Here is a 27154-nt window from a genome sequence, read left to right on the forward strand (position 1 = left end):
CCGAGGAGAGAGAAGAGGAGGTGGGGACCGTGTGCAGGAAAAGGGCAAATGAGGGTTGGACACGTGCAAGAAAAGGGTAAATGAGGGCTGGACACGTGCAGGAAAAGGGCGAATTGGGGTTGGGGTAAGTGGCACCACCATTTTAGGTTGATTTGGGGTGAATTGGAGAAGTTTGAGGTGGAAAGTTTTTATTGAAAGATGGTAATATGAATATTTGGGGAAGTTTGGGGTTAGGGGAAACCACTCCCCCCCCCCCCCCCCCCCCCCCCCCTAACAATTGGACTATATCACCAATCAGAGTAGTCTTGGGAGTGAAAAAAAAATTATAAAGTTTACCCTGCTCGATGAGGATGTACGATGTACCACCCAAATACAAAAAATACTGCTTTGATAGATCATGCAATAACTATTCCTACAGGAGCAGCTCAAGAATATTTGCAATATCGCCGATACACATTAAGAAGTACGCACATTCAGTTAGTAAACTGTTGCCAAAGCAATATGTTTTCTAAGAGAGCCTGCAACAAAGAAAACTGGAATAGAAAAAAAAGGACAAGACATTCAATTTTGACAAACTGAAACTGCAGTATATCGACACATGTATCACTCCGACTAAAATCTGAAAACGGATTATCATCTTGCTCAACATGATAAAATTTATGTGCTCTCATTACCTTCATGCCAGCTCGTTTAACCAAAACCGAACCCTTCGTTGGCTTTACGAATTGCAAGCAGAAGTCTCTCTTTCAGGTGCTCCTTTGACGGATATTCTGGTAAAATCAACTGATTGAAACTGCATCCAATCGATATATCCCATTAGTCCAAATAATATTTAGAAAACAATTGTAATTCTTGTCAACCAAAAATATTATGTATAATAACATTTGATCATCTGACCAAGTAACTGAAATACGAGTACATTAACAAGTCAATAGTCGAACTGAAATGTTACCATGTGCGGGCTGAGGGCAAATGGTCGGACGCTACATGTGTTTTGTGAATTTGAAACTTTTGAACCCCTGAGCTGCCTTCCAAAGCACTGAATCCTTCTAAAGGCACCTGTAAGAAAACATTCACCAACACTTGTTATATAGGAATGAAAAAATTCCTTCCAAAATAGAAAGTAAATAAATCTTGAAGTAAAACAAGATACCTTGGATATTCCAGTCACAAATTGCAACAAACGGGCCTTGTCTTCTTTACTGAAGTCTTGAACAACCTCCCAAAACAATTGGATAACAGGAGACTCGGCACTATAACCAGAGTACTCCGTATTCGCCTTCATGTCACCCACTGACAATAGCGAACCATATATAACCATTTTCAGAAGATCGAAAGAAAAAAGAACAACAGTCAACATTATAGAGAAGAAACTCACAGTCAATATCCGGAAGCCCACTTATCAACAGTTCTAATTCCTTAACATTAAAGATAGATATCTGATCACGTGAAATCAATTCATAAAACCCTTCCAAGAAAGCATCTATTTGAGGACGTATAGCAGTCGTTAGCCGATACTCGGCAATTAAATCAACATATTCTTTCTTGTTTTCGTCTGTCACTAGCATATTTCTTCCTCCCGGGATCAGTTCATAGTCAGTTACCTACATTATGAGAATCAAAAAAGATAAGTGGGTGAGAACCTTCTGGTACCATCTTGAGAATCATAATTCCATAAATAGAAGGGCAAAAAAATTACATAAACTTTCTAATAAGAAAAATGTAAATAATTTGTGAACAAATAGGAGCATAAGTTCATAAATTGGCAAAAAAAAAGAAAAGGTAATAGTACATTTTTCAAAAACCAAAATCTGGTTCCTCAATAAGGAAATTTTGTATTATCTTTTTTAAATATATTTTGGATATTATGTTACCTGTCTAAAAACATATATAAAATGAACATTAAAAAAGTGTAATGAATTCTAAAACTGGAATCACATATTCACATAAGCTTTACCTCTGATTTTTCTCTCAAGATCTTCTTCTGTTCATCAGCCTCGATACTAAATGTTAGAAACAGATTGTCACAACCATCATTCTGCCAAAGAATTCCAAATAAACAAAATGACATTAGATCCAGAAGTTATCCCAAAACATTACCAAAACTTCACAAAGAGTTACCAAAACGACTTTGAACACACCTCAAGCATCAATTTCAAGTTCTTAAAGTAATCCGGATCAATCGATTTGAAATCACGATATGTCACCTTAGCACCGAGGATATGCTTGTAGAACGATCTTGTAAAATGAACATCAAGCAATTGATCATCAAATAGTGCTTTTCCAGCCTAAAAAACAGAAGAAACATAAATTACATAAAGAAGAGAAAGAAAAGCGTAAATCTGGATCCACGGATCAATGTAGAGGTGACAAATTGACAATAATGGGTTAATTCAGGTTATATTCTACAACCAATGTGTAACAAGTATAATAATATAAAAAAAACTATAAAAAATGATTCATCCACCCGAAAATACAGTTTACTTTGGCAGACTTGTATCAAACCCATCCCCTTTCAGCCCATCCCCAAATATTGACCCATCATGGCCCCAACACAAGTTAAACGTCCATTACAAGAAAATGAAGTTACTCACAACTCTTCCAACAAATTTGAAGTATACGAGATGTTCTGGCTCTTCAACAGAATTCGGATTTGGCTGGAAGGCTGCATCGTTGCCAAAAGTTGTAAAAAGCAGAGCTCTTTTATCAAATATAACCCTCGGTAAAAGCTGATACCATTCCCTTGTAAGGCCACCTGCGTCAATACCTTCTTCCCCCTTAAAATGAATAGTCAAACTACCCTTCAAATCATGTGTGGACTTCTCCATCAATTGACTGCATGAATCTCCAAGTATATCTGTTCGTGCTACAGAGATCTTCAGACGACTACGATGGTGATCATCTTGACGCTTGATTTTAGATTTAAAATGCGACCGCTTATTATCAAACTCAATAAAACTTCGGAACTTGAGCATAACTGAGAATGATGAATCAAGTAATCCGGGGTTTTGTCGTATAAACACATTAAGTAACTTCTTATGCTTTTTTAAAAACTCCAAGAAGTTTTGTTTGACGCCTGATTTTAGAGGGTACAAAATCTCACACACAACAAAGAAAGATTCTATGTATGATATAATGTTCTGAGTGCCAGCTGGCAGTGGAGGCATAGCACCAGAGGGTCCTGAGGAGACCATTGATGAGTCAGTTACATTATGTGACGTTTTGGTATAGATCTCAATTTTTCCTATGCATTTGCTTAATTCTGTCCACAACAATTCTAATTCCGAGTATATGTCAGCAACAAGATCAAGAGTAGCGGTTTGATCATTTTCAGTAACAAGTGAGCTCAGTGCTTGCATGACCCTTAATATTGCTGCTCCAACAGAAGCAGTAGTAGTAATATCCTTTTCAATTACACTGAATCGGCATAATTCATCAATGGCTGAGTCTGTAAGCTTGAACATAGCAAACTTTAGCTCTATTATGAATAATTGACAGTGACAGGGTGCAATGGTCACCAATTTCTTCAATACTTCTGCCACGAGAGCACATACATTATCTGACAAACTGAAAATAGAATATATATATATATATATTAGCGCATGTTGAGATTTAGTTTCGATTTAGCAACAATTAGCAAGGGGTCAAGACTTATTTTCAAGAGGTCATTATGTAAAATAAGAAAACTAGCTTTACAAGAAATGGTAAAATAGGTTGAACTACCCTAAAAGGTAGCTTTGATGCATAGAACCTTCTAAGTCATTTTATTCAAATACATAGAACCTTCTACCTGCATGCTCAGGGTTTGAACTTTAGACCTCCACACTCTTGGGCAAAGCCTCAACAAGTAGGCTAAATCCACATTGGCAATAGTGAATAACTTTTGATAATATATTACGGAGACCGCCACATTTAAACAAAAAGTTTTTCAGATCAACGTAACTCGTACCCGAAAGTTACAGATGAAATATATAATAATATCTTAACATTAATATGTGGGAATCGATCAAAGAGGATGAAATCCCCCAGAAAGAAACTTTGAAGTATATGTAGAACTTCCTAAAACCTTTTATTCAAATACTCGGATGATTACTTCAATTTATACACTTTAAGGTTGCTAACGATAAAAAGTTTGAGCAACAAATGCTTCAGATCAAATCAGTTGTTACCAAAGAACTACTCGCATGTAAAATTAGGGAATTAGTAGGCTAAAGTTATTGGAGAACATATCATTATCCTATTGATAATCAAATGCAAATGAAATTGATATTCCATACCTTTCACGAGCAAGCAATGAGCTGAGATGGCGCAGTTCTGCTAGTGGCAAATTCAGTAAAATAGTGTCAGAGTCATCATCAGGATTATCGAGGATCACACATAATAAGTTCAGCAGCTGAAACATGCATTAACACCAATCAGTCCTATTTTAAACATTAGCATATTTGAAAAAGAAAAAATGGATTTCTTCCAGGAAACTACCTGCTCAAGATGGGCAATACTTCTCAAATAAAGTGGATGCCTTAAGAGACTCAATAGCATGCTTATGGCTGGTTGGTCCTTTTGTTGCTCTTCAATTTCACAATCTTGAATACCCATGATGGCTTTTCCACGAGATTGCTTTGGACTCTGAGAGTCCAATAGAGGTAATCTGAACTGAAGCAAAAGTTTTGCAACTAATCTATTTCTCTGGGCTAGATATATCAAAGTCTCTAGAACACGCAGTGACATCAATGGAGGGACACTTAACATACATAGAAAGCTATGGCTTGCAATGTAAATAGCTGCATAATCCTGACCAGCCTTACCATTAAAGGATTGAGGATGAGCATATGTAACATCATGCTGAAACTCATAAAGTCTATAATTGGAGGCACTCAAACTAATGTCAGACTTTCTCATTTCAAGCATCAGCAGATCCATCATTAAATGTACTACAGATGAACACGTTTTATCATGAGCACATAATTTCAAGAGCAGTTCCTGGAGTCGCGTTGTAACTTGTGGCTGCTGTATAGTGTACACAAACAGAAAAAAGTAACACAATGATGAGAAATTATGACCTCCTATGCAAGAAATTCAGTGGAGGCAGGAGTATAGAAGGTTGGGTAACAGGTCATAACACATCATGCCGGGCTGACCCATTGCACACTAAGAAAGTACAATTATGTACTTGTATTATATTAGGTTTATCAAAAAAAAAAAAAAAAATTTCAAGGTTTTAATGCATTAGAATGCTCTATGTTTGACCCAGATGACCCTTAACTTTTCTACATAAATTGTTTGGCTTAACCTGTTTAACCCATTACAGATAAAATGTAAGTATGTAACCCAAACGAGTCGTTATATAGGTGGTGGGTTTAATTGTCATCTCAAGAAACCAGTAAACCAAAATATCACCTGATCTACATAAAGCAACCGAATCATGGCTTTAAGATCCTCTTTGTCAACTAAAGAATCTCCATTAGTCTCAACAGGCTTACTTCCTGACCTACGAGCAGTGATTCCAACAGCTCTATCCATGCTAGATCCATTTCCTTCACCTCTTCTTGATGATTCAACCAGTGTTGGATTGTGTTGACTGGCAAACCACTCTACCCACCTATGCCCCTCCTTAACTAGACTACATGGGAGAACATCAAGAACCTGAAGTGTACAAAATAAAAAATAAAAAAATTATGAAACATCAACAAAAAGATAGAGAATTGTACCAAAAAAAAAACATACTTTTTCCTGTTGTTCAGACAGTAATGAAGCAGTTATTGATATATTAAGCGCTTCCCTGTCAACCCCTTGTTTCAGGTCGAATGAACCTTCGACCTGAACACGTGATGTAGTCACACTGCCACTACTTTCTTGGATCACAGGCACAGATTTAACATCACGTGAGACAACATCATTTTGGTCAAGTTGCATATCAACAGATTGCGATTGACCAACGGGTGCATCTGCAGCGTTAACCCTTTGGGGCTCATCAGCTGTTGGTAAACTTCCAGAATCGCGTGAGCCAAATTGCATATCAACATATTGAGGCTGTCCATGACGACCGTTTCTCAAGGATTGGAGAAATGATTTCAATTGCTCCAAATTATTTTCAAGGTACCCTTCACGAGCATTATCTGGGAGAACAAAATAATACAAAAGTTGATAATGACGATTTCAGCCCAGTTATATATAAATTATGATTTGGGTCCTGTTACATGTATAGCAGGTCAAATATGTCAAAAATTACGTTCTTCGTCATTATTACCCTCGGATGATGTTCGTTGCAAGATGGAGAGAGATGGGGGCTTCGAAGAGAAATGAAAACGTTGAAGGAGAAATTTTTGAAAGTTATTGATAAATAAACAGTTGTTTTAATGTTAAGAAGTAGTGACTCAAATCAATTTCGAAAATGAATAGTTGACATCGATTCCTGATCTTAAATTTACTTAAAGTTCAGAAGTTCTTAACGTAGACATGATATATTCTTGATCAACAAAGTCATGTTACTCTAAATAAATATTTTACAAAAAGTAAATATTTTACCAAAAAACTTCATTTGCATTTTTCCTAGAAACATAACTTATAACTAAATGGGTCAATCCAACCAGGCCAAGGCACCCACAGAAATCAGAAAACATGTTTTGATTATACCCTTCTGACCCATTGACTAACCTTAGTGAAACATGTTGAATTGACTAAACAAGGATATAGATTCTCAAAAAATAGACTTACCTGTTTGACCTTGACGGCTGGAACCAAAAACTTCAACAGGCATCACATGGTCATTGTTAGATCTATGGCCCAACATATCTATCCCACTCATTACCTCGCTTAATCTAAATATAACTCCCCCATCATCATCCTCGTCACCTTGATCATCGTCTTCGAGATCATTATGCCCATTGTTATCTCCATCTTCATCTTCATCTTCATCTTCATCGACTTCATCACCTGACATATCACTAGTAGGTGCAGGACTAGCATTAGGTAAAGATACACTTTCATTAGACCCGGATATATCACCAGTATTCTCTGTTTCTCCATGTTGACCCTGATCCGAAGGTTCAGCATGAACAAGCTCTTTAGCGACCGTAGTCAGCACCTCCAGAATCCCAGTTACAATCTTTAGTGAATCAGCATGATCCAAATCCAATATATGAAAAGTTTGTGTTAGCGACGTCACAAGACCAACATCTTTAAATGTATCTGAAACTTCTCTTGAAATTGAAACATCAGTAGGCAACTGTGCAGCCAGTACACTTCCAAGTAGATAAACAAAAGCTTGAATATGACTTCCAGGAGGTCGATTGCCACTACAATAATCAACAAACGCATTGTTGATTTCCAACAAAACTCTTTTTATTGCCTCTGTAGAACGCACACAAGAAGCCACTAAGAACTGGCTGGCCCGAACTGCTAACTTGTGCCTCCAGTCTGCGTCCTTTTTTTCATGTTTTGAACTTCTCAAATGAGGAAGGAAACTAAAAAGAACATGGTGAAATATTCCACTTTGTTCAGCATCTTTTTGTAGGAGAACATCAACAGATGGACCATACATCATAAGAATCTTCTTTAAGAGCTCCAAAACGAAAACAACTTTAGCCAAAGATGCAGATGACTCCTGCCCACTTTCTTCATTCCTGTCAGACCCTGATGCAATAGCTTTACCTTTATCTTTACTAAAATTAACATCAATATCCATATCCATTACTGAAGAGTTCTCCCTCGTGGCTGACTTTTCTTCTGAAGCAGGCACAAAAGTAGTCACCGACTCCAAAAGTAGCTCAATTACAGTAGTAAAACTCTGAGGCGGCTCTCGATGAGCTTTTTCATTCTTGGTATTTGTCTCGTGAAGTTTCGTGATACTACCGGAAGTGACCTGACCATCAGTTGAAGTTTCTTGGAGAGTTTGGGGATCTTCAAGTATATGGCGAATAATAGTTGCTGCAACATTACCGACAGATAGGCTACTTGTAGGCAAAGATAGCAGTAAAGGCAAACCGCCAGCATTTAAGAAATTGACAGCAACAGAATGAGTTCTTGTTAGTGTTGAACATAATTGTAGAACAGCACGAATTGTTTCAGCAGGAAGCAGTTTTCTTAACAACCCGCACGATATCTCAATAAATCTCTTCCGATCATCGACATCAATATGCTTGGAAGATATTCCTGAATTCTGGTCACCACCATCAAATTTCTTTAACAGTTCTGAAATATCAGCATTCAACTTTTGGTCAACCTGAGCAAGACGGTCAATAGCAAGAAAAGCTGCTGTCACCCATTTGGGAACAAGCACTGTCCCGTCTTCATGTGAACAGGGATTCCAGTCAGATAAAAGATCAGCTGCAACTTTGACAAGACCCATTTTAGTAGCAACTTCTAGTGTATCCTTATCCTCGTTAAGCTTCAAGGGAAGAACATGAAAAAGGGATGACAGCATGTTGTTCTTTCCACCATCAGAATTAGCACTGCAAAGCTTCAGTTGTTCTAGTACAAACAATATAACATTTGATCGGTATCGTCCATCATCTTGAGAGCAAATGGTTAATAAAAGACCCCCAACTGGGAGAGCTAGAGAATCTTTCATTTCTAAAAGCTTCTTGCAGGTAGACAACAAGTCGTCTACAGGTGGTAGCTGCACAGTTTCCTCTTCAATCGGTTGACTACATTCAGTTGTAACAATATTATCTTTTACATCGGTTCCAGAATTACCAAGAGACATAGTAGTTACGTCTGAAGGAAGGCCCGCAGGATGTGGTCCCGTGTTACTTAAACTCCTCACTTCAACCCCAGAAAATACATGACCAACTATAGAAATAACAGTAGTAATGAAATCATCACTACAATCTGCAAACCGTGGATGTGACCATACAGGAAGCACAGCTTTCAAAATTGAAGATTGACGTGCCTTCCCAAATACTTCGACATCACGCGGAAATGCATTGTCTCTGGTTACAAGCGGTTGTGCAAGAAAATGCTTTGTGAATGATGACAAGATAAAAGATGATGTCACTAGATGATCCATAAGTTTACCATAACTGGCTAATGGACCATCTATCCATGACCAAACAGTTTCTTCTGAGTAGGGTTTTGGAGTTCCTTCATCTGTCTCCACTGGAGATGCAGGAGTCCTGTTGACTGTGAAAAGCAACTCACGGGTAGCTTCAAAAGTGGTCAGAACCAACTGAATTACTCCGCTATCATATAAACACTTCAGCAAAACGGGGTTGCAGGTGTCGGGTTTTTCTAGTAAGATTCCATCAATAAAATCTACAACCTTACCAAGATACCGACACTTTGGTGACCACGATGCCACAGATCCAAAAGGCTTAACATGACCTTTAAAGTTCATGTGGTCAAACATGATGGCGGCAAATGTAGAAGCCACAGATTTGGAAGCAGGGGTAACCATCATCGTATCAACCCGTCTTCCTAGCTCTTGAAACAACTCAGTAATATGCAATGAGAGTGACCTCATCATATTACAACAAGAAGCATAACATGACCTTCGTTTTTCGGCTTTCCGTGGACCATCACTACTAGAACCATCAGAAGTCCCGGAAGGCAATGATTGGTGGCTGTTGCCACCAAGATGATGTGGAAGACCAGAAGTATGAGTAATCAGATCAAAAAACTGTGACTCAAAACTCCATCCCGACATCTGTCTCCTCAATAACTGATTGAGACACTTTCTAAAAGAATCGAATCTTTGCTTCTCTGATTCTGAAGTATTAGTTTCAGAGTAGAGAGACCCATCACTGGAACCAGAGCCATCATTATCGTCCTCATTTTCAGACTTGAAATCTTCAAGTATTGCAATCTGCCATAATATTTCCCGATGAAGTTTTCCAATAGATTCTAGAACACCCTTGCTATCATTTCCGAATTCTTGAAGTAATGCTGTGACCGACCTGTTGTCTTCTGAAGCAGCAAGAAACAAAAGGAACTCGACAAGGAAAAGTGAAGAAAATACTTCAGAATGTTGAGTTGCTTTCGCGTCCAGCACAAACAATCCAGACCGAACACCAAAATTATCCAAAGTTGACTTCAGATATTCCTTAAGAGTTGAACAAAAGGCACGTGCTAAACGAGCAGAGTGATCTTGAGTAAAGCTTTCAAAAATTAAGGTACTATGCAAAGCAATAGACATCCCTTTGGATGATTGAGTTATACTTGGTCTTAATACAAGCTTCAACAAAGCTTCAATTCCCTCTTTTTCAACAAACAACCTGCGTGTTTCAGCGTTCACCATTGTTCGGTGAAGTAACACTATCACATGAAAGATGCATAACTGAATAAACTGCTCATCACATATTCCTTCCGGCCCTGGTATCGTAGAACCAAATAGGCACGGGACTACATTTTCTTTGCCTTCAGTGTCCATATCCATAGCATTACCCTCGTTAACTTTTCCAGTTTTACGCTTATCATCCTCTATTGAAGCAACTTCATTAACAATCTGGATAATCACATCCATACCAGTACCCATTAACGAGGACACATGACGTAAGAGCTCCTTAACAGCATCTGCCAATGGCACAATTCCATCATTTATTGGAATCACATATTTCTTATCAGTTAAAACATCAACCAGAAACCCTAATGCTGAGGTTTTATTAACTGCTTCTAACCCCTTTGGGTTGATACAAATAGCAGCAATGCCAATAGGAACACATGTAAGAGCTTTGGAAGAAGGAAGAACCCCCGCTATTACTGATTCTAGAAAAGCATTGGGAAGACCCAATTCATCCAACGAAGCATAACAAGTGGGATTTTTGTGAATGACTTCACTCATAACAGTAACAGCTGCTGAATACACATCCCCTCCGAAGTCATTCACATTTGCAATGATCATAGAGAGAGTGACTGGTAAAGAAACATCATGACCCTCCCGAGGTCGGGTTGAATTTGCTGGGGCGTAAGTAGCAGAACCAAGTGCCTTCAACAGAACCCTAATGAGACGTTTCTGTGAATCAATGTTAAGGTTTTCATCGGAGGAATCAATCACCTGAACGACTTCTATCAGCAGTCTGTCGGTCAAAAGGTCAACTCCTCTCAAGTCATTAAAAAGAGTGACATCTGAATAGCTGTAGTCCATGAGTTTTTGCAGTGTCTTCACAGCCAAACATACAAGATGCATGTGTGAAGGATCTGAATTTCTTAGAAAGGATAACAAGGTCGGAATCATCCTTGATCCCTGTATAACCCTCTCAGTTATTGACGCAGATATCACGTAAAGCAAATAAAACTGAAGAAGGGCTTCAACAAATGCAACAGATCGATCGGAATCATCCTTGTTTAAAGACGAGATTTCCTCTTGCAGGACTTCAAAAAAAATCATGTGATTTTCATCGGCAAAACTGATTCTTGACCCACTTAGAAATTGTGCCCTCTGATCAGATGATGAGTATGCAGCAAGTTGAGATCCAAGAGCATGCATTGCAAGCGTACGAATTTTTCCAGGTACTGCCTTTTTAGATTTAACTAGTTTGATTAACTGGTTTGTATATTCTGGCTCGCTATCAAAAAAAGACACCAGTTCATCATGAGAATCACTTGCTTGAACAAGAACCATAAACGCAAGTAGACAAACTTTGCTGTACTGTCTGCGTCTTTTTAAAGAACAAAACGCATTAGCATATCTAACTCTTGTCAACAACGAAAAACGACCCTCAGGAGGAACATTCGACTGCTTAATAAGTAACTTCGTCCATGACAAATCATCCACCTTGGTTAGATCAAGTTCCACAGTGTGTAGAACATTCATGCTTTGAAGGTTTGCACGGTCCCGCGTGAGAGACAGGGAAGCACGTGCAAGGTTTTGAACCGTTTGTATATCAGAGGGGAGCTTAATTTGTGGTTCTTCGTCCATCATGATATATGAGTATAAGCTCAGACCATCTTTCTTGGCTCCCAATAGTTTAGCTAATGACAATAGGCAGTCGTTTATCGACGACCCGCATCCAACCTGTTTCCCGCTTGCATGAAGTTTTGAAGGATTTATTTTCACGAGTGCTGAAAGGGTCTCCAAGGTTGCAATCAGAACCTCAGGGTCTGTTGATGCAAGCAAGAGCTTGAAATACTGAACAAACAAAGCAAATTACTTCAAATATCTATACTCCTATATAAAAATTATCACCCATTCCATTTTTAAAAATAGTTACTCAAATGTCACAGGGGAATTTACCAAATTGCTCTTTAATAAAAACCCACTATGGAAAGTGTTTTATAAATTACCAACTTTGCCCTTAATTAATTAATTTACACCATAAACTCTTATTTTAATACTTAACACTTTAAACCCTTATCTTCTAAAACTTTTCACTATCACAATTACATCAACCTACACCACTTACCGCCACCACTACCAACAATACCATCACCGCCAACACTAGACCGTCTTCTACACCATCGCCGCCGCATTGCGTGGATACCATGCTCGTAGATAGATATAATTAATAAACATGCATGTACGTGTAAGTGTTTAGAATGAATAAATAGATATAACTAATGCATTAATTAAACTTTAACACAAATATACATTATACACACAAAGATATATATATATATATATATATATAGAAAGTTATAGAAATGTTTTAAGTGTAAACAAACAATGATAATAATTAGTCAAAACAAATTTAAGTTAATAAAAACAGAAAGTTAATATTACAGTAAATATTTCCGATCAAAAAAATATAAATTTGAATAATTAAAAAGATAATGACAATAAAATATCATTTTTGTAACATAACAACAATATACTCCATCTAATATATCTTACAGACTTCTCATGCTTCCCAATTCCACTAGCATAAAAGAGTTTATTCAACTATAATCAGATTTTACTACGAAGGAAGGAACTCCGTGTATTATGTGAACACATTCTTAGTATGCGAAATGATAATGAAACCATTATTTTTTTTATTAATTTACCACAATACATAAAATTTTAATATACAATACAAGAAAGTAATATTTATATTTGGTAGATCTATTTATTATTATGATATGGATACCATTTCCCTTTCCTTTATAGCATATAATAACTTGCTTCTATAAATTGAATTTCATTAAAACAAGACATCACATGCCCCTACCCATATCTCTCTCATTTTTTAGTCATCTCTTCACCCGTTCTACTTGTTAGACCCAAACCATCAACTGTCATCAAATGTTGTTTCATCGCAAGAGGTTTTAAGTTTGAGTCAAGCATATATTGGGGTGGTTGCATGTATTTGATTTACTCTTACGATGAGCCTTAGTAAGTTTTTTTCCACCAGATCTGTGTGATGTGAATTTCCTTTGAAGAGATTTAGAAGTAGTTGTATTATGCGAAAGGATTCTCTAATGCAGACCTCGTTAAAAAAAACGTATACTAAATCTCCCGATATTTATAAGCAATTCATACATTTTCAAAGAAAAAAACACCTAAGCCACCTTGTATAACACCACTTTGCATGCCATCTCTATTTCTGTCATCTAAAAACTTCCATTTTGAAAATATTGTATGTAATGTATGTACATATTGTATTAATGTTGTGCGTAAATTAATTAAATTAATTAATGTATGTATGTATGAGTTGCCTCAACTTTGAAGTTTGGAAGTGAGTCACCTATTGCAGCAAGGCATGATTGTACTTTTTTTTTCAGTATCACCTTTTTTGTGGTTGTAGTTGCAGGCAGATGGCCAATGATGGTAAACGTGTGGCCCACCAAGTCTTCAATATTTAGTTCATTCATCTTCATGTTCGCATCACCAGATTTACCATCATAATTTTCTTTTTTAACCTTAATTTTTAAAATTCTACACATATGTAAAGATTTGTATATATCTAAAGTATATATATATATATGAGTTATTTTGAGAAATCATGAAAAAATAAAGAATTCAAAAACCATTCTGTACTACACATTCTTTCTCTTTTTCTCTTTCTTCAATTAAATAATAAAATTCACCCAAATCATTCAAAATACTTTATCTCACAAACCGTAAATCGTTAGACGAAACAAAAAGTATGGATAGTATTAAAATTTCATCCTTTTTCATTAGAGATCCAATTCGATATACTTTTGACGACTTTTTAATTTTCGTTTTCTTTTATGTACTTACACATAACTTACACATGTGTAGGTTGAACAAAAATTATGATTCATAGCGGACTTCGCCCTTAAGGATATTCATAAACCAAAGCTGGTGGGGGTGATAGGTCCTAGAGGGTGATGGGTCATAGGGGGTGACCGGTGATGGGGTGATCTACCTAACGGATTCTGCCCTTAGCCGCTATGGTTCCGCCATTGACTTTTAAAACTATCCATGCTTTTTGTTTCGTCTAACGATTTACGGTTTGTGAGATAAAGCATTTTGAATGATTTGGGTGAATTTTATTATTTAATTGAAAAGAGAGAAATAATGTGTGGTTCAGAATGGTTTTTGAGTTCTTTTTTATTTATGGGTTCTTATATAACCCTTTCTCTCTCTCTCTCTCTCTCTATATATATATATATATATATATATATAACTTAAATAATTTTTTGAAAACTCACATCTTTTTTTATATTCTCTCTCTTTATATATTATAGGATGGAGATTGGAAACAACTTGAGGGGTCAAGTTAAAAAAATCATGACCATTGGATTATAATCAAAGACTATGATTATCTTGACCTTTAATTTCAATTCAAAGGCCACGATTTCTCTAACTTGACTCAAGTTAAGAGAGTAACTTTAGACATCCTATATTGTAAACATTTGAGCTTGATTTGTAAAAACCTTTAATTGTATTAGCTGGCAATTATAGCTTTAATGGTAAACTAGCCTAACGAAACCACGTTAATTACAAACACAATCACGATAATTAGAACCACGTAATGTCAAAGAAAAACCCAATTATTTAAAGTGAAAAAGGGTAAACAACAATATGTGAGTGAAAAGTAATTGCTAAATGTGGGATCAAAAGTCTTCAGAAAAATTGCGTTTATATTGTCAACCGGTCTAATGGTACAGAAAGTTGTAAAAAAGATTAAACAAATTAATAGGGATAATATGTGAATGGGAAGTAGTTGCCAAATAATATAGGGATAAGTATCCTGTAATGTAATAAACTTTGGACGAATGTCTATAGTAGGAAATAACTAAAGTTTTGTGTATTGTATGTAAATAACTTTAAAAAATGTTTATTGTATGTAAGAAAACATACGTGGCAACCATATAGAGGTGTCATTTGTCTGATTTTAATTGGTTGAATACATTTTCTTACATATAATAAACATTATTTTCGAGTTATTTACATACAATACACACAACTTTAGTTATTTCTACTATAGACATTCATTCAAAGTTTGTTACATTACAAGATACTTATTCCAATAATATAATATTAGCATAGTACTTGTGTAATATAGTGGTGGTGCTCTGACAACAGGGGTTGATGGTGCCAACTATTTGTGGCGGTAGCAGTGTCTAGTGGTGTAATTTGAAATATGTTAGAAGATGTGGAGTTAGAGTTCATATTAATAATATAAGGTTGGGTTATTCAAGTTTCGGGTTCGTTATTCGGTTAACCAAACTCATATAAATTTAATTGGTTTGGGTTATGAGTGACATTTATTTTATTTGTGTTAACCCGAATAACCCATATAAAATCTATGTAATATTTATAGGAGCATTATATAGTTGTGATTCAATCTTTATGCTTTTATTCATAACTTATCAAATATGATTTCTGCTCGGTTATTTTGTATTGTAAGTATTATGGTATACAAAAATCAAACATATCGTTTTGTCTTTTGTTAGTATTATACAAAAATATTACTATATTAATAAATTGTTTCTTTCGTTCCAAAATCGAAAATTACTATATTACGAGTACAATAGTTATAATATATAATTTTTGTATTAAAAATTCATATAACAATAACTTAGTTAAAGTTTACTTCAATAGTTTACTAAAACAATATTTGTGTTCTATATTATCCAACGAAATATGATTTTCTAGGTTTTTGAAATTAAAACTATATTGAAATATAATTAACCAAATTTCTTTTTTAAGTTTAACATGCTTCAAAGTCAACATATTTCTTATTTGGGTTACCCAAAACCCGACCCAAACAACCCAAACCTGAATTATCCAAACCCAAATAACCCGAATGTTATTCGGCTTGGGTTATGGGTTAACTAATTATTCTTCAAAACTCGAATAACTCGAGCAATCAACACCCCTAATAGTATATACGAGTAACACATTAACAACCCCCCCCCCCCCCCCCCGGTCCAACCCCTTTTTTTTCTCCCTTATCAACCATCTATTTTTAGAATACCCATAATATCTTTTTTTAAAAATTTCTTTCAATAATTAGCTCATATACCTAAATACACATGATGATGAAATATCTTAGTATTTTTCTTTCCAAATCCTAAAATAAACACACTACTACTTTCTTATATATCATTTTCTTTTATATAATAACCACATTATCGTCAGTGCCACAATCCATCGCCAACGCCACCACACCACCGCTGTTATCGTCATCACCGTCTTATAGGACAGGCATCCGTCTAGTTTTCTAAAATGAGATGGCCTAAAATTTTTATAAAGTAAAATTATAATATTAACATATATATATATATAAAATAAAATATAATTTAAAAATATAACACACACTTTGTTACGCTTTTTACATGTGTATTTTGTGTTAACAACAAAATGACAAATTATTTAACCAAATTAATATTTATCGAATACACTATAGCCGAAAATGGATAACAAAATGCCACTGGACTACTCTATGTTTTAAAAAGCTAAAATGTTGTGTTGTTTACACATACATTAGGCATAATCTAATTCAGATCTGACATATATTATATTTCAAAATCTTAGATTTAGGTCATAGCTGGTGGAATTATATAGTTAAACCCCAGTGGTCAGGGGCGTTTATATTTTCCACTATGTGGGGCCCCGGTGGGTTTTCTCCCAAGGTTGTGGGTTCGAGCCTCGGCTGACACAATCCTTGGGTTTTCCATCTAGGAATTTTCCACAAGGAGGGGGTTGAAAGACTGCAGCGTATGCTCAGCATCTCGTGAGGTCCAACGATTGTTGGTTAAAATTGTCTCCAACCATGTCTAAGTCAAAATATACCTTTCAAAAAAAATATAGAACATCCCAAAAAAAATATATATATGTTGACATAACCATAGAAAATGATAACTCTTTTTTAAAATTGGCCTAACTATACAATCATAACATTTGATAGAATAAAAAAATAAGACTAGAAAAGAGAATTCGCCTAGTAGCATGACGCTTGTATTGCTCTCCCACAACCCCATTTTCTGAGTGGATTATACTTGTCATGTTTTGAAAGTTTTATAAAGATTATTAGGCTATTCATTAAAAGAGTATATCATTTCCCTACCTAGAGATATACTATACAAGTATATAATCATAATAAAATACGATTGAGATTCATTAAAGTTATAGTAATTTTATAGGTAAAGTTAGGATCATCTTAACAAAATAATAATAAAAAGGAAAATGATAAATCCCACCGATCAATCCTCCTAAAAATCTTCCTAATTATGAGATCATGATATTTTGTAGAATCAAAGGATAAGAAAGAAAACTTACACTAAATTTAAAAAATTTATTAGATTATTTATTAATTGGATATACCATTTCCCATAATAATATGATCCTTATGTGAAAAGTGGAATCGTTAGATAACAAGTCAACTAACAACTACACAGGATTTGGGTTTGTTAGTTAAAGCTAAGCTCATTACCTCCACTTAATGTAATATCTATATCTATATCTATATCTATATCTATATATATTATATATATATATAATAGAAAAGAATTGTCTTCTAAAGTTATTTTTAGAAAAAGTATTATGTGGCATGTCTATATTTCTTTTTAAAAGATTTTATTTTATTTATGATGTCATATTTAATATTAAACATTTTTAAAGATAAATAACCCATTAAATACTTATTTTAAATTTTTATTTTTGATTGGAAATGTCTTACTCCAATAAGTATTTATATATAAATATTTTAAATTTCTATTTTTGATTGGAAATGTCTTATTATGTTTTATTAATGCAATAAGTATTTATATATAAATATTATATTATATTAGTCAGTTTAATATTTCTAAATTAAGTTATAAACTTATAATGTATTAAATAACAAAAATTACATATATATTTTATTTTCATTTAAAATATTATTTAAAATGTCTGGGTTAAACCCAGGTTGATTACCTAGTATTAACAGTTTAACACAATTACCGAGCCCGTACAAGTAAGTAAAAAAGGAAAAATACAAAATGTTCACCATAATATGAGAAGATTGTTGAATTACAGCCAATGGGGAACATTTTTTATGTCAGCCGTTTTAGGACAAACAATTTATATGGTTAGATAACTATAGTAAGATGACGAAATATTAATTTGATATGGTCAGCAGAACCTGACGCCAATTAATATACATCTCAGACCACGAAAAAGCATAAAAATATTACTGTAGCTACTAGCTAAGGATACACACAAAAAATCACTCTCCTACAAATAATCTATATCTACTAGCTTCCACTTAGTCCATTTGGTAAACACGATAATACTCGTTGTCAAAGGTCATGTGTTCGAGGTTGGTATTCAAACGTATAAATAATCTATATCTATATTTGTATCTACATCTATACTACCTTTACCTTATAAACGATTTACTCTCTCCAAATTTCTCAAAAAAACTTATAAACTCACACAACTCCACTATTTCATTCATTATTTTAAATAACTTTACCTAATATACTTATAATAACCTTAATGAAATTATTTAAGACATATATCCTTCAAGCATTAACATAATTACACTACCCTTTTAAACGATTACTTTTACATTAATACCATAGCGCCGCCGCCACCCCCACCCGTCTCCGCCATCGCCGCCATCACCACGCCGGCGCCGCCACCACCCGTCTCCACCACCACCGTACCGTCACATCGCGCGCTCACATGCCTATTTATTATAGAGTGAAGGGTATTGGGCAACACCAAACTAACAAATAAAAGAAAAGGAGTGGGCAATGTGGATTGTTGGGCTTGGTTAAGGTAGGAAAAGAAAAGGCAAGCAGTGAAGTCCATATTACAAATAGAAAACAAAAACTTGTTGCTGGTGGAATTTGAACCGGGCTAAAAACCCAAAGGCAAGCAGCCTACCAACCTTTCAAAAGCCAAAGCTTTGTGGTTTTAATTTGCTATAATTGCAATATGTATTGGTTTCTAAAATATCCCCAAAACTGAAAACACGCTACTTACCAGAACTGCTATATAAAATGTATGACACGGATGGCATCATAACTAAAATAAACATCTAGATGTTTACATAGTAAAATTCAATGTTGTCTATATGAAAAAGAGAGCCTTTTAAATGCATTTTACGAGATAGTAAATGCACTTTAAAATAGACTTCGGACAGCTATCAACCCAGCCGCCCCCTTCTTTAACTATAGGAACTATATTTCACATATATGAGATGAAAGACATCCCCCAATCGGCTGGTTCAGATTTCAATGGGTTGAAAATATCTACGGCTAATATACAAAGACACCATGTAGGAATATTATTGTGACACCACTTTCATCTTACCTCTAGACCATCAAAAGAACTTTTGTTGTGGCAATTCTCTAAGATCACTTGCATCACGCGGAGGATCTGGAGAACAGATTGCTTAGGAAAAGGAGTATCATCTTCTAGAGTATCTTCCAGAAGGAGATCCTTCCTGCTAGACAAGTATGTCTTGAAATATGTTTTAAAATGAAGGAACAGAGGCCTCCAATGATAAAAGTTACCCTGAAAACAATGCAAAATTTTAGCACTTCACATGCAGTAAATAACTCAAATATTGGCAGAAGTATGATCTTATTACCTTGTTGTACTCCCAGTGGAACTCTGAAAGAGGGATTGCTAAATCTTCCAATGGATACTCAATCACCTTGTCAATGAAAGCCTTCACTTTCGGGGGCTGTACAAACATGTAACGAAATTAATGTTTTTTTCTTAAGTATTTTTCACCAATTAGAAGAAATACAACAATATCATCATGTCATAAACATCATTCTGCTCTACTTTCCTACATCAGATAACATCTACCAATGCTTACAACTATCCTGTAGTTGATGCATTAAATTAAATATATCATTGGAGATATGAAGTCATATACACATCTTTATGTCCAAGTTTTCACTAGTAATGTTTCTAAGACATTCAAAACATTTGCAACAATGTAACAGTAATTCCTAATGCTGACTAACACAACATCCTTCTTTTCATTAGATACCCCATAATGAGCCACCTATCTATACAAGGGTAAAGGAAGGAAAACTGGTCACTTTCCTCTTTTTACCTGACACCAGACAAGTTACAAGATGTATTCGAATTGCTACACCGTACCAAATGTAAGTAAGGGTTAAGGGTTTTGCTAATGACAACGATAAGAAGAATCATATGAATTAACTACACTGAAACTTGCTGTAAAAAGGCAACTCTGCGTGTAATTAATGCATATGATTACTGCCCTAAGGGGTGTAAAGTTAGCAAAACCCAATTAGGGGGAATAGGTGTAACAAATTGTGGATCAGTGGTAAACACCTTTGCCTCTGGAAACAGAGGTCATGGGTTCGATCCTCATCCCATGCAAAGGTTGGAGGGCGTTTTCTACCATTTAGGTAGAAACTGGAAGCAGCTATAACTTGGAGATGGGCTCAAAACCCGCGGAAGGCGGCACTGAGCAGTTACTTACTTTTTAGGTGTAACAAATTGTCCGCCATTTAAAAAAAGAAGGAAGAAAAAAAAAAACAAGAAAAGGAAATGGACTAGAGCAAAACAGCAATAACTTGTAATATTTAAAGCATCGAAAAAAAAAATGCAGAGTATAAAACAGCCATCACTTGTAATATATGTAGCATCATATTTTTACACCACATCAATAAACCAAATTCAACACACGAAAAAACCCAAACAACGTACATAAGAAAATGGTAAGGAAAAATACTTAAAAAAAAAAAAAAAAAAACTACTTACAGGATCAGAATCGAGTTTTATCTTAGGACCCATATGCCCTTCGGATATAAGCTTCCGTAATTCCGACGGCAACATTGATCCTCGATTTTCAGCCATAAGCACTCTTCTACACTGCAAAAAAAGATTCAACTTATATACATATATTTCATAAACCTTGAATCTTTATTCATAAAATAAAATAAAATGCAAGATACCCACATAGAGTTGTAGAGATAAGAAATAAGTGATGATTTGATTAAAAAAAGGGGGGTGGGCGGAATTAAATTAAGGATTTATATGTTTTGTGTGATTTTCAGCTCAACGAAGTGAACGGCGAAGACAGCAAATTTGTTGGATTATATTACCCTAATAAAAGGATTAGTACAAGATATATATAATTAATCTTCTTGCCCCTCTATCTTCATTTGTTTAACACTTCAAATATTGATGTCTAAGAATCTTACATTTATAGCCCTTCAGTTTCCATTCTTGACACTTACCGCTCAAATGTTTCATGCATAATAGCTCAACCATATATATGATGTTTATAAACGAAACTTTAATATCAAAGTTATGAATATAGTTGGTGGTCACTCGGTAGTTGACCATCTTTAAAAGACAAGAAGGATGGAGTTGAAAAAGGAAATAATCCGATATACTTATACACAAAACATATATCATGAATATATCTCCACCTTTAATATTGCTAATATAAATTATATATCACCTTTATAATTTATAATTTTAGATATATCGCAAATATATCTCTTTTTTTCTGAATAATGCCTAAGATAACTAAACACACACATACATCCTAGTATTTTTGTACTAGTTCAGGTTTATACTTTAAAGAAAACATAATGAAATCTCTTGGAAATCATATTGAGTAATCAACTAATTGGGCTTTATAACCTTGTTTTGAGTGTTGCTAGATATATGAAATATTTTTTGTTTAAATCCCAAGATTGACGGGCATGCTAAAAATACACATGATAGACAATCTTGAAGTTTAATATGACTCGTAGTATTTTTGTAGTTATTGTGAGGGTTTTATTTTCGTTGTGCTACGAAGCATGTTATAGGCACGTATTGATGGGCTCATGATAAGTAGGTTGATGGGCTGCATCTTTGGGCTATGAGCTATAATGATAATGTAATGATATAGATTATAGACTAGACCGTTTAGGATTTAGGAAAAATTATTAGACACAAATTAGGAGTCAATTTCAATATAATCAAGGGAGTTCCCATACTCATTTAATTTGAACGGACACTGAATGGTGATTTGTGGTATGCAAGTTTACACATAACGATTATATATTTGAGTATAGATTAAAGATTTAAACATCGGTCCAAAAATGCAATAATGTCAAATGCATCTATTATTAATGGAACACGAAGAAAAAGGGGTCCTTCTAAACGAATGTAGTCGTACATTATTCCTCCGGGAAACAAGATTCCTTCGTTGATTCTTGTCACATAATTAATGGCATTCTACCCGGTCTTTAGAAACTTTGACGATATATCTATGTTTAATCCAGTACAATCCATGTGTCCCATGCTTGAAACTGTTGGAATATGATCACGTAAAATAAACGTATGTCCGAAAAGTATTTAAGCCTACGGGGTCACACCTCAACGTGAATGTAATTATAATTAATTCATATATTAAATGTAATTTATTAATTAATTAGATCACGAAATGATTACTTTAAATAAGTTAAATGGTTAATTGTATTTAAATTAATTAGGAGGATTAAAATGTGAAATACGGAAATTAGAGTTGGGCTCTAAATCCATATGGGGGGCGGTTTTGAAGGCTCAATTAGAGGCCTTAATTTGACTTGATCACCAAGTCATTATGCCCTAATATCTCTCTATAAATAAAGCCTTAAATCTAAGGGTTTTATTATTCATTCACACAAAAAAAAAATCTCCTTTTCTCTCTCTTTTTCTTTCGGTCGAACACAACCAAACCAAATGGATTTTATTTGTTTTGTGTCGTACGAAATTCACCATAGAACCATATATATGTATAATTAATATGTACATTAATTATGATATGGTTTCATTAGTTGACTTCTAGTGGTTTCGGATCATGGGATTTCGACTAAGAGGGATAGTTACAACGGGTTTGTAAGTTCGTGATCAAATACTAGCATACATACATTCCAATGTTGTGTGTGCAATCGTAGAGAGGTTAATTTAAACCTTTTTCTCGCTTTAATCTCTCCATTATAAGGTACATATTCTATACTTTGGTTAATTAATTTCCGTTGCGTGCTTTGTAATTTGATTTGATTTGATAATAGTTATATAACCCAACAGAAACTGCATTGTCTCCACCAATTACTTCAGTTGGAAATAGTGGCACATCCGTATTTTGATTGTTAACTCGAACCTAAAGATCAAATAGTAGTTACGATAAATAAGTAGTTAGAGTGCACACCCATTTTTATTCGTTTGTCCAATTTGTACATTTATCCACCACTGCACCTTTAATCTAATTAAAATTTGAAGTATAGATATGTAGAACACCAATATTAAGTTTTGTTTCAATCTTAATGCAAATCTTGCTAGACTAACATAATAACTAGTTCTAGATATATACCTGCAAATTGGAAAATTAAGCTAATGCTAGAGCCGATCTCTTTTAGTAGTATAGGGAGATAAGGAGATATGTATAAAATATAAGATTAATATTTATCGAACATCATATTTTTATTTTTTATTTTTGGAAAGGTAATTTGTATTCACAAATGTATACACCAAAATGATGATACAAATCCTTTACCGCTTACATACAAGAATTACGATAAATCGAATACAACTAATGTTCTTATTCTTTTGTCTATTCCTATAACAAAGAAAAACCAAGGATTTAGTATTTTGTAAAATGTTCTAGATGTAGACACTAGCATTTAAAAATTTTCTGTCGTCCTAGCTTTTCAAATACATAAATATGTCACCATTACAATACCTTTAAACGCCGTCATGAAGGCCAAATGCAACGTATGATTCAAATCTAAGACCCATTGCTTAAAATTTATGTAAAAGAAGTTACTTACAGTAAAATTTTTATAAATTAATAATGTTATAATGTTGGGATCATGATATATTTTATTAAAAGATAATAGATAGTATTTCGTATTATAAAGTAAAAGCCAAAACATTAAAGAAAGAAAAAAATATTAAAAAAAAATATGATTCTATAAAAGGTTAAAAGGGCAAATTTGCCACTCAATATTCATGTAAAGAGCAAATTTGCCACTTATTATTTTATAAGGGCAAATTTGTCACTTATTTATTTATTAGTTTCCACTAAAAGTGCGTGTAAAGGGCAAATTTTGCACTTAAATTGGTACTAAGGTGCAATTTTGCCATTTTTTCTTATCAAGTTGATGATTGTGTTGCTGATTAAGAATATAGGGTTTTATTATTAAGAATGACAATAGATCAAGTGCATCCGGCTTTAGGTGATCCCGAACCTAGACTTGATAAAAAATCCTCGCACCAAACGTGAGCGTGATGGGTTGCCGTTTAATTATTAGTTTTCGGTTAAAACATTTTCTTATGGAGTGATGGGAGATCAAAGCTTATCTTTTTTTTTTGAAATCTACGCATTACAAATATTTATATAATTTTCTTTGAGTAGTAGCGATTGAGCTCAATTAAAGTTTCATACTCTTCTAATACCCATTGGAAAATACTCAAATAGTGATATTATTAAATAACATAATATATATGGGTCGTGTTCGATCAGGTCAGGTTTCAAGTATACGAGTTTGCATTTAAAATCGTCTCCAGACTTGAACCCGCAAAGAAAAAAAAACCAAAAACTAATTCTTACATATTTTCTTAATAACTTTATCGTCATTAACAACTAATATAGAAAATAGATTTTTAGATGACCAAATGTCAAAAATTATGAAACGTGTCTGATTATTTTAACAAATAAATATCATTTAAGAACAAAGTATCTAATTTAGTGGCAAATAAAGTTTTATAATGAAATGAGTAGCCAATTTGTTTTTTATATGTATTTTGAACGACAAATTTTCCCTCGTAAAAAAAAATAAGTGGCAAACTTGCTCTTTAAATACATTTTGAGTGACAATTTTTTATTTATTTATTTATTTATTTTTTAAAGTTTTAACCGTTGTAAAATCTTCCAAACGATTGGGTCAGGTAGCAAATTAGCAAGAGTATTTTGGAAAGTCTTGTTTCATAAGTAGCAATTTACCTAATCCCCAAGAAGTTGTTTTTCTTCCAAAAATTAGGGTTTCTTATTAATTTTTTTTTTCCCCAAAAAATCATGACAAAGGGAAAAGATGGCTTCGGGGAAAGGAATTGGGAGTATGAGTACGTCGCTTTAGCTGCTAACGATGGTGTAGAGAATGGACGTCACAAACTGATGGATGGAGATCTGGTGCATTTTAAGGCGCATTATACATGTTGATTGGAATCTACTCACATAATTAATCTGTTTGAGCGTACGATTCGTGTAAATCGCACACAAATCGAAGCTCCAATCCTTGAAGAAGTTTTGATTTTCTGTCAGCGTCGTGCAAATATCAAGTGTCGGATCATGATGAAGAGTATAAGCAGGATCTCTTGAATGCCTTCGATAAGGAATTTCTCTCAAAACACTCCAAATCCTTGCCCAATCTTGCCAAATTTCTTCGAGTAAGTTTTTAGTGAAGGGATTAAGTGAGAACCAACATATATGGTGAGAACCATTCCACCATTCCCAAATCCATACCATTCCCAAAGCATTAAGGGTTGCGCCCGTACCGTAACAACCGTCACCATCTCGTGGATCGCCGCCCATCAAATCCATACCATTCTCATATGCGTCCGGTGACAACCCCTTTAGAACGGATGTAGGGCAACGCCCGTACGGTATTCATACGTTTTCTTAACACGTCACACATATGATTTTTTTTTTTAAATTTATTTTATTTTTTTCTGGAATGGGTTTTTGTTAAATGAAAATAAAAAACAAAAAAAAGTTTCAAAAAATGAAAAATAAAAATGAAAAAAATAAAAAACCACACAAAAAAAGAGAAAGGTTCTCACGGTTCTCACCATATATGTTGGTTCTCACGTTAACCCTTATATATATATATATATATCTACCCGACTAGGATAGGATTGGATTGAGAAACTGCTTACTGATGGATTTTGAGCCCTAATTTATGGATTTTTTTTTAATTTTTGGATTTATGAAATTTCAACTGGTCTGGTCCAATTGTCTTAACTGTTAAGGGTTATATAACACTTGGTCGCTAAAACTAACATAATACTGGTGAGATGTGCGGGTAATGCGCTCAAGGTCCAAAGATCGATTCTTGCTGTCTGAAAAGATTTTAAACATTTTATGATCAAAGAGACTGGGCCGCTCTTAAAAAACCAGGCACCCTGTCTGTTCACGGTCCCACCGGGGGGTCCGGTTCTTAAAACAGTGCTTATTGGTGATGATTTTGATCGCCAAGGAAGTATAATGTATATTTAGTACTAAAATATAATGGATATTAGCTTATCATACCTCAGCCTAAGCCTAGCCCATGCCCAACACAGGTTTATATGTATATAAGTATGTTTAATTTCCGGATTACCAGATTATCTGTTTTTTTTTTTAAACTTCATCTGAAAATCCCTCGGATATCTCGGATTCGTATCTTTCGAACACGCCTACTGGTTGTGTCCATAACTGTTCTCATTTTTAGTACTATTCATTCTAGTTGTAAAGGAAAATCTCTGAATTAATGTCCTATCGCTTGTTGTTAGTATTTGTTTTACCTTTCCTAAAAAATACATACAAAGTTGTATTCTTAATGTTTATTAAAAAAAAAAATTCCATTGTCATTGTTTTGTGTTTCCGTTTTTAGGCTGCATGCAAGCTACAGATCAAAAGTCTCTTGGACCTCACGAGTAATCATATTGTTAACCACGTGTGTAGAAATGGAAACAATACTCGGGATATTCTCAAATTGTTCCACTTGAAAAAGTATTTCACTGTCAAAGAGATGAAAAAAGAGCTCCAACTGAAATCTTGGGTTCTTGAGTCTCTTGACTAAATCATGTATTACCTAATGTAATCTTGGAATGCTT

At 34.4% G+C, this 27154-nt stretch overlaps 1 protein-coding gene across 1 annotated transcript; it reads right to left on the minus strand.

The window, feature by feature from the left end:
• Positions 1-450: 450 nt before the first annotated feature.
• LOC122609144 (E3 ubiquitin-protein ligase UPL2-like) lies at positions 451-21431 on the minus strand. Its single transcript, XM_043782202.1, has 16 exons — positions 21260-21431; positions 21062-21172; positions 19908-20003; positions 19628-19831; positions 6715-12064; positions 5725-6116; positions 5398-5643; positions 4480-5007; positions 4278-4393; positions 2595-3567; positions 2142-2288; positions 1958-2038; positions 1379-1604; positions 1154-1293; positions 953-1059; positions 451-793 (listed from the first exon to the last, which is right to left on the minus strand). The coding sequence occupies exons 2-16, from the start codon at positions 21155-21157 to the stop codon at positions 691-693; spliced, it is 8805 nt and encodes a 2934-aa protein (XP_043638137.1). The 5' UTR covers positions 21158-21172; positions 21260-21431; the 3' UTR covers positions 451-690.
• Between the last annotated feature and the right edge of the window lie 5723 nt (positions 21432-27154).

This window comes from Erigeron canadensis, chromosome 7, assembly GCF_010389155.1.
Source record: "Erigeron canadensis isolate Cc75 chromosome 7, C_canadensis_v1, whole genome shotgun sequence".
NCBI classification, from domain to species: domain Eukaryota; kingdom Viridiplantae; phylum Streptophyta; class Magnoliopsida; order Asterales; family Asteraceae; genus Erigeron; species Erigeron canadensis.

What these genes read in the sequence shown, in the direction of transcription:
- LOC122609144 (XM_043782202.1), bottom strand. Translation starts at nt 21,157, where the DNA reads ATGGCTGAAAATCGAGGATCAATGTTGCCGTCGGAATTACGGAAGCTT. An exon ending in TAAAACTCGATTCTGATCCT is followed by an intron (nt 20,004 to 21,061) that starts GTAAGTAGTTTT and finishes ATGTTTGTACAG; the next exon opens with CCCCCGAAAGTGAAGGCTTT. An exon ending in TGTCTGAACAACAGGAAAAA is followed by an intron (nt 5,644 to 5,724) that starts GTATGTTTTTTT and finishes TGTACACTTCAG; the next exon opens with GTTCTTGATGTTCTCCCATG.